Source organism: Palaemon carinicauda, chromosome 13 (assembly GCF_036898095.1).
Source record: "Palaemon carinicauda isolate YSFRI2023 chromosome 13, ASM3689809v2, whole genome shotgun sequence".
In the NCBI taxonomy this organism is placed as follows: Eukaryota; Metazoa; Arthropoda; class Malacostraca; order Decapoda; family Palaemonidae; genus Palaemon; species Palaemon carinicauda.
Window position 1 is genome coordinate 24,777,911 of NC_090737.1, and position 15,867 is coordinate 24,793,777.

The window sequence follows — 15,867 nt, forward strand, 5'->3', positions numbered from 1 at the left end:
GAAGCACGACAGAGGAATAATTGAGGAGGTGTCAACAAGAAGTACTTGAGTACCTGGCCACAGGTGGCGCTGGTAAGTACACCCCCTTCTAGTATTGTGATAGCTGGCGTATCCCTCCATAGAATTCTGTCGGGCAACGGAGTTGACAGCAACATGATTATCGGGTAAGTTTAATATTGAAAATAACATTTTTCAATATTAAACTTACCCGATGATCATATAGCTGATTCACACCCAGGGGGGTGGGTAGAGACCAGCATTACATGTTGACATTATGAGCTAAGTATTCCGTATTCTATTTTAGCAGTTATTCAAAATAACAAACATAAAATAAATAAGTACCTGGTAAGGAAGTCGACTTGAACAATTACTCTGCCTTTTAAAGTACGTCTTCCTAACTGAGCCTCGCGATCCTCATAGGAGGCTGAGCGACTCCTAGGAGCTGAAGTATGAAGGGTTGCAACCCATACTAAAGGTCCTCATCAAAACCTCTAATCTAGGCGCTTCTCAAGAAATGACTTTGACCACCCGCCAAATCAAATAGGATGCGAAAGGCTTCTTAGCCTTCCGGACAACCCAAAAACAATAATAAAACATTTCAAGAGAAAGATTAAAAAGGTTATGGAATTAGGGAATTGTAGTGGTGGAGCCCTCACCACTACTGCACTCGTTGCTACGAATGGTCCCAGATTGTAGCAGTTCTCGTAAAGAGACTGGACATTCTTAAGATAAAAGACGCGAACACTGATTTGCTTTTCCAATAGGTTGCGTCGAATATCTTTGCTGAGATCTATTTTATTTAAAGGCCACGGAAGTTGCGACAGCTCTAACTTCGTGTGTCCTTACCTTCAGCAAAGCTTGGTCTTCCTCATTCAGATGGGAATGAGCTTCTCGTATTAACAGTCTGATAAAATAGGATAAAGCATTCTCTGACATAGGCAAAGATGGATTCTTAACTGAACACCATAAAGCTTCAGACGGGCCTCGTAAAGGTTTTTAAATAGAACTTAAGAGCCCTTACAGGACATAATACTCTTTCTAGTTCATTTCCAACCATACGATAAGTTTGGAATATCGAACGATATTGGTCAAGGCCGAGAAGGCAGCTCGTGTTTGGCTAGAAAACCAAGTTGTAGAACATGTAGCCGTTTCGGATGAGAATCCGATGTTCTTGCTGTAGGCATGAATCTCACTGACTCTTTTAGCTGTGGTTAAGCATATCAGGAAAAGAGTCTTAAAGGTGAGATATTTCAGGGAGGCTGATTGAAGCGGTTCGAACCTGTCTGACATAAGGAATCTTAGTACCACGTCTAAATTCCAACCAGGTGTAACCAAACGACGCTCCTTCGTGGTCTCAAAAGACTTAAGGAGGTCCTGTAGATCTTTATTGTTGGAAAGATCTAAGCCTCTGTGACGGAAGACTGATGCCAACATGCTTCTGTAACCCTTGATAGTGGGAGCTGAAAGAGATCGTTCTTTCCTCAGATATAAGAGAAAGTCAGCTATTTGAGTTACAGAGGTACTGGTCGAGGATACGGATACTGACTTGCGCCAGTTTCGGAAGATTTCCCACTTCGATTGGTAGATTCTAAGGGTGGATGTTCTCCTTGCTCTAGCAAACGCTCTGGTTGCCTCCTTCGAAAAGCCTCTAGCTCTTGAGATTCTTTCGATAGTCTGAAGGCAGTCAGACGAAGAGCGTGGAGGCCTTGGTGTACCTTCTTTACGCGTGGCTGACGTAGAAGGTCCACCCTTAGGGGAAGTGTTCTGGGAACGTCTACTAGCCATCGAAGTACCTCGGTGAGTCATTCTCTCGTGGGCCAGAGGGAAGCAACTAGCGTCAACCTTGTCCCTTCGTGAGAGGCGAACTTCTGCAGTACCTTGTTGACAATCTTGAACGGAGGGAATGTATATAGATCTAGATGAGACCAATCTAGTAGAAAGGCATCTATATGAACTACTGCTGGGTCCGGGATAGGTGAGCAAACTATTGGGAGCCTCTTGGTCGTCGAGGTTGCGAAGAGATCTATGGTTGGCTGGCCCCAGGTGGCCCAAAGTCTCTTGCATACATCTTTGTGGAGGGTCCATTCTGTTGGAATTATTTGTCCCTTCCGACTGAGACAATCTGCTATGACATTCAAGTTGCCTTGGATGAACCTCGTTACTAGTGAAAAGTCTAGACCTGTTGACCAGGTGAGGAGGTCCCTTGCGATCTCGTACCATGTCAGAGAGTCGGTCCCTCCTTGCTTGGAGATGTACGTCAAAGCCGTGTGTTGTCTGAGTTCACCTCCACCACTTTGCCTTGAAGGAGAGACCTGAAGCTTTTCCAGGTCAGACGTACTGCCAGTAGCTTCTTGCAGTTGAAATGCATTGTCCTTTGACTCGAGTTCCATAATCCCGAGCATTCCCTACCGTCTAATGTCGCACCCCAGCCTACGTCCGATGCGTCCGAGAAGAGAACGTGGTTGGGAGACTGAACAGTCAGGGGAAGACCCTTTCTAAGGTTGAAAAAGTCCTTTCACCAAGTCAGACCAGACTTTAACTTTCCGGAAATCGGGATCGAGACCGCTTTTAGCGTCTTGTCCTTTTTCCAATGAAAGGCTAGATGGTATAGAAGAGGACGGAGGAGTAGTCTTCCTAGTGACATAAATTGAACCACGGATGACAGAGTCCTTACCAGACTCATCCACAGCCTGACAGGGCAGCATTCCTTCTTCAGCATCTTCTGGATGGATAGCAGGGCTGGGGGTTGATCGTTTTGTTCAGCAACGTCCTCATCAGAGGGTTCCTCATCCGAAACTGATGAGGAAACGGCAACGGAGTGGGCAACGTCAGACTCGCTGAATCCGGTCGCACTGGTGGATGCGTGACGGAGCCGGACGCAATATCATGGTACTGCTGCACAGTCTGTGAACTGTCAACCATGGGGACGCGAGGAAGTACAGCGTTAACCCGAAACTGTCTAGACTGTTTGGGTTGTGCAGTCAACACCCTACCGGGTTGCTGAGGTTGACGCACTGCGTCACAACAAGTCACCTCTGCTGGTTGTTGAACGTCTTCCTAGTGACACACTGAACGTCAACAACCACCTCCGAGCGTAGCTAAACGTCAACGTGCGACTGGTAACCCACACTGGGTCGCATCGGTGGAGGAACCACCTCAACTGGCGGACGCGAGTAGGAAACCTCAGCGTCAACAGGGCGCACAACCAACCGGTAGGAAGGTTGTTGGCCAGAAGGTTCTTCTCCGTAATAAGTCCTCTATCAAGGACACAAGCTTGGACTGCATGTCTTGCAGCAAAGCCCATTAGGGTCTACGGGAGCAGGTGTGGCAACAGACGGGGTTAGCGACTGAAGCGGAACCATTTACCATCCCTGGAAGCCTTGTTATGTGTGACATAATAGTACAGCAAAACTTCAAAGGCTCGACAAAAGTTCATAGGAGGCTAAGCAGCTTAAGGCTCCTCTCCAAATGACAGAGTCCTCAAAGGAATATCAGTAGGAGGGAGAACAGCACTTTCTCATCTACAGGAACCTTGTCCGAGAAAAGCTAGGTTATCTCAGTGAGTGTCTCACTGGTGCATAAGCAGCAGACCAGAAGGCAACGTTATGTAACTTCTTGACAGTCTGTGAACTGTCAAAAACTGAACTGTCAACCATAACAGGTGCGTGAGGACATACAGCACTGGTGCATTAGCAGCAAACCAGAAGGCAACATTATGTAACTGCCTGACAGTCTGTGAACTGTCCAAAAACTGAACTGTCAACCACAACAGGTGCGTGAGGACATACAGCACTGGTGCATTAGTAGCAGACCAGAAGGCGACGTCATGTAACTGCTTGACAGTCTGAGAGCTGGCAACAACCAAAGCGGAGTGGTGGTGCGTGGTGGGGACTGCCGTGGGTTGCGGAGACTGACGCATCGCGTCAAAACACGGCAGCTTGACTACACCTTCCCACTGCTGATGCGGTAGCTAACGCATGTCAACGGAGGGTGCCGCACGTCGGCTAACGTCAACATGCGTCTGGCAGGGTCGACTGCGCATCGGTGGTGGAGCTCTCCGCAGCCGGAGTGTGGGAGCAGGCAGCCTCAGCGTGAGCTGGGCGCACAACTGTGGCAGGTTGTAGGCTAAGGGGAGCAGTGTCAACCTTCTCCGCACGAAACTCCTGCATAACCGCAGCTAACTGAGTCTGCATAGACTGCAGTAAAGACGACTTAGGGTCTACAAAAGCGGCAACAGACGGAGCTACTGTCCGTTGTGACTGAGGGTCTAAAACAGCGGGTGCGGCAACAGACGGAGTTACTGCCTGTTGCGGTACCACCTTGCCTCTCTTGGGAGGTGTGCAGTCGTCGGATGACTGCAGCGAGTCCGAACTGACCCAGTGGCTACACCTGGGCCGTTGGGCTTGCGCGGAAGGGACCGACTTGCACTTAAAAAGCTGCGAGATGTGGTCCATGGTTTCTTACGAGAAACCTCTTCCGCAGACGAGGAATAAATGGGCTCTCTCGTCTTTGTGTGGGTGGGGCGATCTTGGGTAGATACGCCCGAAACCACGGAGGGAAAACGTCTGTTCGTTGATCAAGGCCTGAGGAAACCATAAGTCGTTCGACATTACTTCTCCCCTGGGCTTGGGAGCTTGTAAGAAGTCCCGGACTAGGTGAACGACTGGCACGAACAGACGAACCCTCGGACGCAACACTGTAACACTTTGCGCATATCACTTTATCACTTTGATTTTCTGTTTTGCACTTATTTCACTGAAATCGAAACTTTTACTGATTTCTACCTGAAACACGCAATCCTATCCTTCAATAAAAAGGTAGTAATTGCGAAAACAGTCGTATAATGCAACAGAAAACATATATAAAGATAAAGAATTCAGTGGCTGGGAAAGAGACTAAACACTAGATCAAATAAACTACGTTTACAATCTCTCACCGCACATAGCCTGGGAACAAGAATAAAACCCTAGAAACGTTTTACCTTCTTCCCCTACAGCGACTAGGGAGGAGAGTAAAAAACGAGAACAACGTTACCCGCTTGAACGAAACGTTTATTCTCCTCTCTCTCCCTCCGTCTCTATCTCTCTCTCTCTTTCTCTCTTGATTCGCACCTCAGAGAAGAGCCCAATTATATATCGTTAAAACATGTTAATTGCTAAAGGTTTTCCAAATGAAAAGTTCCTTTAATTTAGAATTTAAACCATTTAAGCTAAGAAAGAATGAACGAAACGCCAGAATCGGTTTACTCTTACTGCAAAGTGAAACCGTGATACACTCTCTCTCTATCGTAACGATAGAGCGCATGTTGAACGTCCTGAACGTCAACAACTGCGTAGACTAAAAAACTAAACGTTAGTTCATCTTTGAAAACAGTACGAGACTATCAAAGAAATTCTTTCATAAAACAATAAAATTTAAAAAGTATTAAATTCTTTAAAGGTTAAATACGATATAACGGGCTCAATGTTAATTAACTTCGGTTCCAAGTTAGGACCGCCTACTATCAGGAAAGGTCGCATATAAACAAACATAAAAATTTATTTTTTATATGTTTATAATAAATGGAAAGTTAATCGAAGAGGCCTATAAAGGCGGAGAGATATAAAATATATAGATTTATAACGTGTTAAGCAAAATTACCAAAAACCTAAACACACTTCCGTTTAAGGGAAGGGTCGGCCATTTAAAAGTGAAAGAGAGTCCATACTCTCTTCGTCACCATAATTCAATCTATCCAAAACGAGTTCAAGTTTTGAAATGAAGATAAAACCCCTGCATAGCGAAAGCTCAAAACTGAAATAGTGTACTTCACCAAATAGTTGTGAAAACAAATCCAGTTAGTAACAGCGTATTTAGTAGGTCTTGCCAGTGGCACGACAGAGAGAAAATTGGTTCTATGTTGACATCGAGTACTTGAGTACCTACTTGACAGATGGCGCTGTTGATGTACACCCCCACCTGTATAGCGATCGCTGGCGTATTCCGCCCGTAGGTTTTTTCTGTCGTGCAGCAGAGCTGACAGCTATATGATCATCGGGTAAGTTTAATATTGAAAAATCTAGTATACTGGTAGTAGCCAAATGATTTATATGAATGGTGTAACAGCATATAGGATAAATACCTCACACTCTATAGAAAAAATATTACATTGCATGTCAATGCCATTAGAAAATAATGTCAAGCTAATTACTTGGCACATTGCAATATGCTATGATAGAAAATATGTATTTCATAGCCAAGGCTATCATAAAGTTTATTTTAGGATTATTCTACTTGCAAGAAAAGTACATTATGATGTCAAGCTCAATGTATAATAAACATATTGTCCAAAATTTCCTAACCCAACCAAGGTTGTTCAGTCATAACCCAGACAGGGAGGAGGGGCTGAATAGAATTGTGTCTTATAGGCAATGGTAATTAGTACACCACAACCAAAACAAACCCATTGTGCTAAAAATAATATGACAAATTCGAAGATAATTTGTATTTTTCCTAACCATACAAACCTTAGCTATTTACAAAGGGTATTACTTTTAGCGTAGCTGAAATGGCGAGCCATTAGAATTTAACGAGGGTGTATTACCCCCGCGCTAGTTAGCGGGGGGGTAGGGGAGTGGTAGCTAGCTACCCCTCCTCCCCCTCACACACAGGTGAATACTCACTTTCACTTAGAGGTAGGACTTGTCTTGGGGGACAGGGCTGGCGGGCAAATATGTGTAAATAGCTAAGGTTTGTATGGTTAGGAAAAATACAAATTATCTTCGAATTTGTCATTTGTTCCGTAACCGAAATACAAACCACGCTATTTACAAAGGGTGACTTATCCCTTAGGAAGGGTGGAAAGTCCCCAGCCATACTGGCTTTGGCTTTACCCGGGGACTCAGAATCCGAGTGAGTCGCACTCGAGAAAAGGAGTCCCTGCACCTCACAAGTTCCTTGCACCGCAAGGAACCATGTGGCCTACGTAAGCTTGTGTGAAGGAAGAAGTGTGACCCGTCTTAGGCAGTTGACCTGGAGTTCCAGAAGGAACTCTGGGTTAAGACGTTCCCAATACCACCTCGTCAGGGTATGGGGGACGCGACAGTATTGACTCAATACTCGGAACACAAGGAAGCATGGTTTACCTGCAGAGGTTCGAGGTCAGCTATGCAGAGACCAGGATGCTGCTTCCCCGTAGAGGGGATGATGAAGAAAGAAGTAAGGGCCAGACATACTTCTTTCGTTCATGCAGACTAAAACCTGATAACAATGCCCTCAACCTTCTGCTACCTGTCCAAAAAGGAGCCTGAGGTTAGACCAGCTGTTGTGTAGCCACCACAGAGCGATAGAAAACGTATCGAGACTCCTGTGGGTCACGCCCTGCAGGAAGCGGGCTGCGAAGGTCATCAGACGCTTCCAGAGTCCAGCTTGTAGCACCTGCGTCACAGAGTAGTATTACTCGAAGGCGAGGGACGTTGCGATGTATCCAACATCGTGCTGTAGGGCGACGTGACGGGGGAGGGTCTGAAGACAGGTCGAGATGAATGTCCTTGAGTCCGGGCTGAAGAGGTATACTGGTGACTCTCCCCCCATGTCCTCCTTGTGTTCCCAAATCGGCTGCAACTGAGGCCAAACTGCAGCTGTTCCCAGCGCTAACCTCTCGATTCCTGTACTGGCAAGAAAGAGAAGGTCTTGGGACATCAGACACAGAATGGAGACTCAAAATCTTGAATGAATCGGACCGAAGGGTCGGGACCCTCAGATTCTGAGTCTAGCCAACAACTCAGGAGCGAGCCTGAATGTTGCCTTCCCCTCTTCCTTAGAAAGGGGGGGAGTAGTAAGAGACCAAGAAGATTGCTCACACACTGGCCGTGGCCAGAGTGAGCAGAAGACCCAGGGCGGAATACAATCCGAGGCCTGTCGTAAAAGGGTCTTGAGAAGATCTCTTAAAGGACTAAAAGTCCGAGCCATGCTCCAAGTTGGAGGTCTTCCTCCGACTAGGGCAGGGACGATCGTAGCTTCGCATGAGCGAGGATAGATCCAGCGGGCAGGAAAAAGTTATTCCTTTAAGCCTGAAGGTCAGGGAAAGGCTGAGCGACAGGCTTCATTGCCAAGAGCGGAAAGGAGTTTCCTCCCGCCGAAAGGCAATAAGACCGTTATTGCTGGAGAAGAGGCCTCACGGGAAGAAGTATATCTCCCACGGCACCAACCACCTTAGACTCTTCACTTTGCCTGGGAGACCCCTGTGGATGACTATCGCAGATGACGCGACCTCCGTACCGCGACTGTAGCGGGTTGTCTCTTCTAGAGGAGGAAGCGTAGTGTCTCCAGGCATGAAGCCGAAGCGACGCCCCGGTTCGGGAGAGATGTCGCAGTGTGGTTGCTTGAGTAGTCTGCGCCGTGGGAGAAGCTCTCCCGGGAGTTCCGTCAGGGGAAGCAGAGGGTCCAGAAACCGTTCTGCACATAGTCCCAGTGGAGCTCTCCCATTGAAAGGTTGACAGACAACCTGGTTTTGTTGAGACCCATTGTCCGCAGACAAAAAGGAGGGAAGACGCAGGCGTCGAAGTTGTCCCACCATCACCGGAATGCATCTTGCCAGAGTCTCGGGGTCTGAGACTGGGGGGAAAACTAGCGGAAGCTTGAGGTTCCAAGCTGTCGCGATCAGGTCCCCCAGACCAGCACTTGCTGGTTACCCAAGGTCAAAGACCCCTAGGTACACTCTCTCTATGAGGCTCTGCTCGGATAGTCTGAGAGAAACATTCCCCTGCCTGGAATGAGAGAGCCGATGGTGGAATTGAGAGAATCTCAATCATCCCGATATCTCTACTGCAAGATGTGAAGGTGTGAAAATGCGTCCCCTGCTGGTTAGCATGAAGTCGACACGCAACGGGGCGACTTGGCAGGAGCGGTAGGATCTGAAGAGGGGCCAGACTAAGGCCCTTAAGCCTGCCTGAATGATGGAGAGGTATCCTTCAGGTCTTGACCATAGGCCTGGACCGGAACATGCCCCCCCCCCTTTCCTTTGACGAGTCCGAGAACCGCATCAAGAATGTGGGGAAAGGACGAGAATATCCACTACCATCAAGAGGCTCCATAGGTCAACACCCATTGCAGGTTTAATAGTTCCGCTGGTCCCATAGGGCCAGGGAGTCCGGTTAAACATTGCCTGAAGCCACCGGAACTTGGATCGCCCCACATGGAACTTATCCTGAGGCGACCGTTCGGACTATAAACGGGTCAATGAGGAAAGAAGAACTAGGAAACGTTCCAAGGTAGGGCTGAAAACTCTGCTTGACTGAGAACAGGTACTGCGACTCTCCTCAGTCTTGCCACGGTGAACCGAAAGGAAGGCTCGGAGGATGTGGTAACAGAATCTGGCGTCCCCAGGTGGTCACCCATCCAAGTACCGACGTTGCTTAACCTCGCTGGACGGACGAGAAGCGGGGTTTCCAACGTGGTAAGGCGGTTGACTCAATATCATGGCCAGATACTCCAGATGTTGAGGCAGAGGAAGAGAAGGCTCCAAGCAAAATACCATGAGCCCACACTCATGGTCAGCATTCGGAAGCTTTTCCCGGCGCTGAATCAGGTCGAAACCCGAGCCTACCGGAGTTGACCAGCCCTCCAAACAGCAGAGGAGGCGGAAGTCTGCACCTGAGCGGCCAAGAGGAAGGCAGGGAGAGTTCTCTGGGGAAACAAACCTGCTATGCCACGGCGGGATAGCCACACTGCATCATAAGCAGGAATACTTGCAGTTTAGGCTGAATTCGACGAGCACCCTGGAAGATGGATGGAATGGAAACTGAAAGTACCCGTCCTTCCGATCCAGGGTTAAAGGAGTCCTGTCGCCTCGTTACCAGTCTGATCGATTCTGCTGGTCTACGCTGGCCGAAGTTTGTTCGACAAACTTGATCAGGGCTGAGAGGTCGACTATGGACGTCCCCTCTCAGATCCTTCCTTACAAGAAAGGATCGACTGAGGGGGCCGGGGGTGAAGCCGTCTATGATCCTAAGGAAGACCTTCGCCTAAGGTATGGATCATTCTGCCCAACCGGGCAACTCTGCTGATGCTATGGCATAGAGGTTCAGAGACACTGAATTCGCTGACAGAGACGGCAGGCGCGATATCCTTGGCTACTCACAGAGATTGTGCGGGAATGGGCATCGGGAAGCTGTCATTCGGATGAGTAACCTTAAGCATCCTCCCAGCGAAAAAACCTGCAATCCTAGAGTTCGTGAACTCCTTTTAGGACTATGCCCCCCCGGGGGAGTCTCCCGTGCCATCTGTTCCTGACAGGAGGAAACTGCAATTGGACACCTTGTCCCAGTTGTCGTAGCCGATAACTTAGGCCGACGTGGTTGAAAGAAAAGGGAGCTGGAGCCCTGCAGAGTCTGGAAGAAAGCGCCTTGGAGGAGTGAAACCGGAAGTCGATTTACTCCGCACAGCAGATGTTTAAGTCTCTGTCCTTGGGCAAAGACAAAACTCTTCTCAAGGATGGAAGGGTGTCTGAGGTCGTTGACCTCCACAGATGAGACACCCGAAGGAAGCCTTCAGTCAGTGCGTCCAGATGGTACAACATCGAGCTTGTCCGCAAGTAGATACTTAACGACGAAAGGCCAAGGTGCCTGAGCTCGAGAGGAGGAAAGTACCCTTGATCTTCCTGTAGCTTCCTTGAACCAAACCTCGGGCCGTAACCGAGGAGGGAAAGAACCTGGTAAGCTCCCAGAGGAAGAGGTAAGCAGTCACCCCTTGTCCGATGGAGAAATCTTCAACGGAAAGCCCCCCCGCCAAAAATCCTTCCAGGGCGGGAGAAGGAGAGAGTACTCGTGCAGGAGAGGGGACCCTCGAGACCGACCTCTTGGGAACCAACTTCGCCCTGGGGGAAGTCACCACGAAGTCCACTCCTCTCTTTCTCTTCAGCGTAGGAGAGACAGCCGCTGGTTTGTTACCCTGGCCGGTGAGTGCTGGTTTCATAAACCTCATTAACGCCCGTGCCAGCGGATCAAACCATGTCTGCTGCTCCAAGGACACAGAGTCCGAAATCCTCGCTAAGGTGAAAGGGATCGGGCGATCCTTTGGAGAGGACACGACGGTTCCTGCCTGAAAAGAAGGTGGGAAGAATGCTGTACTGACCTGTCTTCGTCCTGCACTACCAACCTGTGCTTGGATGGAGGTGATCCCGAGTGCCGCCTAGGAGCACGCGTCCCTGCTGCTACCACCGGCTGTGGAATTCGCCGCGAACTATGGTCGCGCGAGGGCGAACGGTCGCGCAAAGGCGAATGGTCGCGCGGGCGCACAGGCGAGTGGTCGCGCGGGCGCGCAGGCGAGCGGTCGTGAGGGCGCGCAGGCGAGCGGTCGCGAGGGCGCGCAGGCGAGCGGTCGCGAGGGCGCGCAGGCGAGCGATCGCGCGGGCGCGCAGGCGAGCGATCGCGCGGGCGCGCAGGCGAGCGATCGCGCGGGCGCGCAGGCGAATGGGCGTGACGGCGAGGGATCGTGCTGCCGCGTAGGTGAAGAAGATCGCTGGCGGTAAGCGATGGCGAGCAGCATGTGTAGGTGAATGATCGCGTGATAGGGTGCGATGGTGATCAGCATCCGCAAGAGGGCGATCGTTCAGGGTTGTGCGATGAGGAGCAGCATGCGAAGCGGGCAATCGTTCAGGGTTGTGCGATGGCGAGCAGCATGCGCAGGTGAATGATCGCGTGAAAGGGTGCGATGGTGATCAGCATCCGCAAGAGGGCGATCGTTCAGGGTTGTGCGATGAGGAGCAGCATGCGAAGCGGGCAATCGTTCAGGGTTGTGCGATGGCGAGCAGCATGCGCAGGTGAATGATCGCGTGAAAGGGTGCGATGGTGATCAGCATCCGCAAGAGGGCGATCGTTCAGGGTTGTGCGATGAGGAGCAGCATGCGAAGCGGGCAATCGTTCAGGGTTGTGCGATGGCGAGCAGTATGCGCAGGTGAATGATCGCGTGAAAGGGTGCGATGGTGATCAGCATCCGCAAGAGGGCGATCGTTCAGGGTTGTGCGATGAGGAGCAGCATGCGAAGCGGGCAATCGTTCAGGGTTGTGCGATGGCGATCAGCATCCGCAGTTGAGGGTCGCGCGATGGCGATCAGCATCCGCAGTTGAGGGTCGCGCGATGGCGATCAGCATCCGCAGTTGAGGGTCGCGCGATGGCGATCAGCATCCGCAGTTGAGGGTCGCGCGATGGCGATCAGCATCCGCAGTTGAGGGTCGCGCGATGGCGATCAGCATCCGCAGTTGAGGGTCGCGCGATGGCGATCAGCATCTGCAGTTGAGGGTCGCGCGATGGCGATCAGCATCCGCAGTTGAGCTAGTAGCTGGCGAACCATGTTCCTTCAGAAGTGTTGGAGAACGTTGGCGTGCCAGCTGTAACACACGTGGGCGATCCGGAGATCGCTGGCGAGCTGATGATCGCTGACGAGCTGACGATCGCTGACGAGCTGATGATCGCTGACGAGCTGATGATAGCTGACGAGCTGATGATCGCTGACGAGCTGATGATCGCTGACGAGCAGAAGGCTACGCGTGGAAGCCCGCGCAAAGAAGAAGAGTCCTTGACCCCGACCTGAACCTAAGTTCTAGATCGCGAGGGCGAACGTGGGCGCACAGGGCACGTAACAGGAACTGCAGGGAAGATCATCTTGAAAGCGCTGACGAACAGGAGAGCGCTGACGAACAGAAGGGCGCGCAGGGAAACCCTGACACGCAAGGGAAGAACCCCCGTGGGGGCAACCCTTTGCCCCGAAGGGATCGTTGTCCGCCGGGAGACTGATGTCCGTCGGAAGACCGCTGTCCGTCGGGAAGACCGTTGTCCGTCGGGAAGACCGTTGCCCGTCGGAAGACGAGATTAGACTGCTGTCCATCTGCACCAAGACGGAAGATCGAGAAAAAGAAGTTGTAGGCTGCAAACGGAGATTCAAAAAGGCGCCTCAAACACCCTTATAGGGAGATGAGAGGCCCTTACGACGAGGCGGACGGAGGGCCTTACGGCGAGGGAGGCCAACAGCAACAGCAACAGAAGAAACCTCCGAAGAGGAGTCTCTATGAGTGTACTCTCTCGCGAACGAAAGAGAAACACTTCGTGGAAGAGACTGGTCAGCCAGTGACCTAAAAGGGGCAATCCTCCGAAGAGGAGATCCTGCAGTTGCCCAGCCCCTTGAGCGAAACTGCAGGTGCGACCGCTCAGCACCAAGAGCATAGTCGCACGAAAAAAAGGCAAGAGAAGAACCCCACAAAAGAGGAAAAGCTCAAGCCTGGACAGGAAAAAACTTCCCTCGGAAGGAAAGTTATCCGCCCAAGGAGGCAAGCCTCCTGACTGTTCTAAAATGAACTGGAGAGCTGTCCGTCGACACGGGAGTACTACCAGTAGAAGGAGACACGCCCCTGACGACAATACAAGGGGGAGGCAGCAACAGCCGAATCCCCAGGACTCAACCAGACAGCTCACACCGTTGCTATATTACAGAAACGAACTAGATCGGTAACTGTAAAAAATAAAACAAATAATATTAGTACACATTCATTCCCCCGGGAAGGCTCCGAAGAGGAATCCCGAGGAAAAGGAACAAGAATTACACAATAGGCACGTGCCCTCACAACCACTTACACTCGCGGAAGGAGAGCTGTAACCAAAACAGAATTATAACAATTATAATTATGTAACTATGTAATTATGTAATTTAAAAATGAATGAACACTAAAGAAAAAAACGAAAACCCCGAAAGGAATCGTTCTACAAGCTGAAAAATTAACAACTACAATTAGATTCATAAACTAATTGAGACAAAATGTACGGCGTAGCAACCCCACCCACACGGGAAGGAAGCTACAAGGGCGTAGTAAAACATAGTAAAAGGGTGAACGACCTCAAGAGAGAGAGAGAGAGAAAGACCGAAGTCAAACTCGATCGCAACCCATAAAATTAGGCCGTGGTGGCCTAACTGCCGAGGCCTCCACGTAGATATCGTACACTACACACACACATCTGAAAAGGAAACTTACTTATTTCTATACTCAAATATATATACAAACATGAAAACATGTTTACATATATATTGAGTAAAAGAAAAGTAAGCGATTAAGTAAAGACAAAACAGACAATGGCTGCCAAGCGAGGACCAAGACAGAGACGTCTGTCACAGTCCGAGCCAAAAGTGAAAGTGAGTATTCACCTGTGTGTGAGGGGGAGGAGGGGTAGCTAGCTACCACTCCCCTACCCCCCCGCTAACTAGCGCGGGGGTAATACACCCTCGTTAAATTCTAATGGCTCGCCATTTCAGCTACGCTAAAAGTAATACCCTTTGTAAATAGCGTGGTTTGTATTTCGGTTACGGAACAAACAATATTTCTCCTTTGCCATTACGTTGAATTGTTTCTCACATAAGCCGTGTGCAAATATTCTGTAATAACATATGAATACAAATTTCCGTTCCCTAAATAAAATGTGTCTCTGCTTTGCTACATGTTAAAACTATCAATTGCTAATGGAACACCTGATAAAAATCATTCAAATGACAAAAACATAGAAAAATCATATTTCTGATTGAATAGTCCTGGCAAAGGCTAGGAATTTACCCTCAATTTAGACAAACTAGACTAACTAGTATAGCTCATGAACCAATATCTAAACTACAATCACAAAGTTGATAGACAGGTGGAAGAGAAAATAAGTGTCAAGACAATGAGCTCTGATGACTTATAAAGCTAGGATAATTTTAGCAATTTTAAGAAAATTCTGGAGCCTTTGTATATCAGCGGCCAGTTCCTAATGCGTTCCTTAACCAAAAATGGGCATCAACTAACCTCAACTTTACCCCCTAACCTAACCTACAAGCTGTGTCCTTACCTACTTAACTCCACTTACACAGCCGTATTCTAAGTTAGACATAATAATACATACAGGTGACCGCTTTCATACATACATCCCCATTACTGGTTAGGCTAGTTAGGTCATACACAACCCCGACGTGTAAGGACGTGAGTATTAAAGGTTAGCTTAGGGTTGGAAACTTTAAATTCAAAGTTTGAGAGTACCAGTGAAATGGATATAATTTATTGCTTAGTCTATTATTTACTTACCCACTGGAGAAGTCATGTCGAACGAACTATTTGTATGTACAGTGCTTGAAAAAAGAGCTGCTGCAGAGCAATCACTAATCACATTTTCTTCAGGACAGAATGGAATGTCAATCAGTAGCATCAACTGGGGAGGTTTATCTCTGCAACGGCTCCTATATGTTCCTGGTTCCTTATCGCTCACTGATCACTCCACAAAATAAGTTTGCGGACACTTTATCACTTTATAAATAGGTGCAAAGCTTCTAAGCTTCTTCTCATTATTATTATTAAGCTTATATTACCTGTGCCTTAAATAAATCAATAATTATATTCTCAATCTTTACTTTTATCTCATTCTACTTTGAAATCAGATAGGATAACACCTTGCTATTATCAGTTTTGGCAACCTATTGTGGTCAATTTAGACCTTTTAAATTCTTCTTTCATGTGCATTGCCCTACTTATAAATGCAGCCAGAATCCAGATCCCTGCTAGGATTTTTCAGCATACCTAAACTTATGTCTACATTAATTACCTGTCCTAATTTTGGGCATAAAAATAGTATCTTCATCTTTGCACAGGTCACACAAATTATCTTTATATTTTCCCTTGAAATTCGCTTTTAAATTGAGCATATTTAATCTTGTCTTGTTATTTTATCCTGTGTTTACCATAGCAATTTATGGTGTTTGCTACTTAGAATCTTGTTTATGTTTAACAGAAGATCTTTTAGTATTGACAAAAATTATATTTTGTAAGTTATTAACAAACTTTCTATTAATTTGGATTTACGATAATACGATCCTTGT

General features: G+C 48.4%; 1 protein-coding gene across 1 annotated transcript in view; it reads right to left on the reverse strand.

The window, feature by feature from the left end:
* The window catches only part of LOC137652223 (cytosolic Fe-S cluster assembly factor NUBP2 homolog), a 52,078-nt gene extending 36,815 nt beyond the window's left edge, over window positions 1-15,263 (reverse strand). The window contains exon 1 of the mRNA XM_068385454.1: window positions 15,080-15,263. Coding sequence (XP_068241555.1) covers window positions 15,080-15,200 — 121 coding nt within the window. The 5' untranslated portion in view covers window positions 15,201-15,263. The remainder of the gene's footprint in view (window positions 1-15,079) is intronic.
* Window positions 15,264-15,867: the final 604 nt, after the last annotated feature.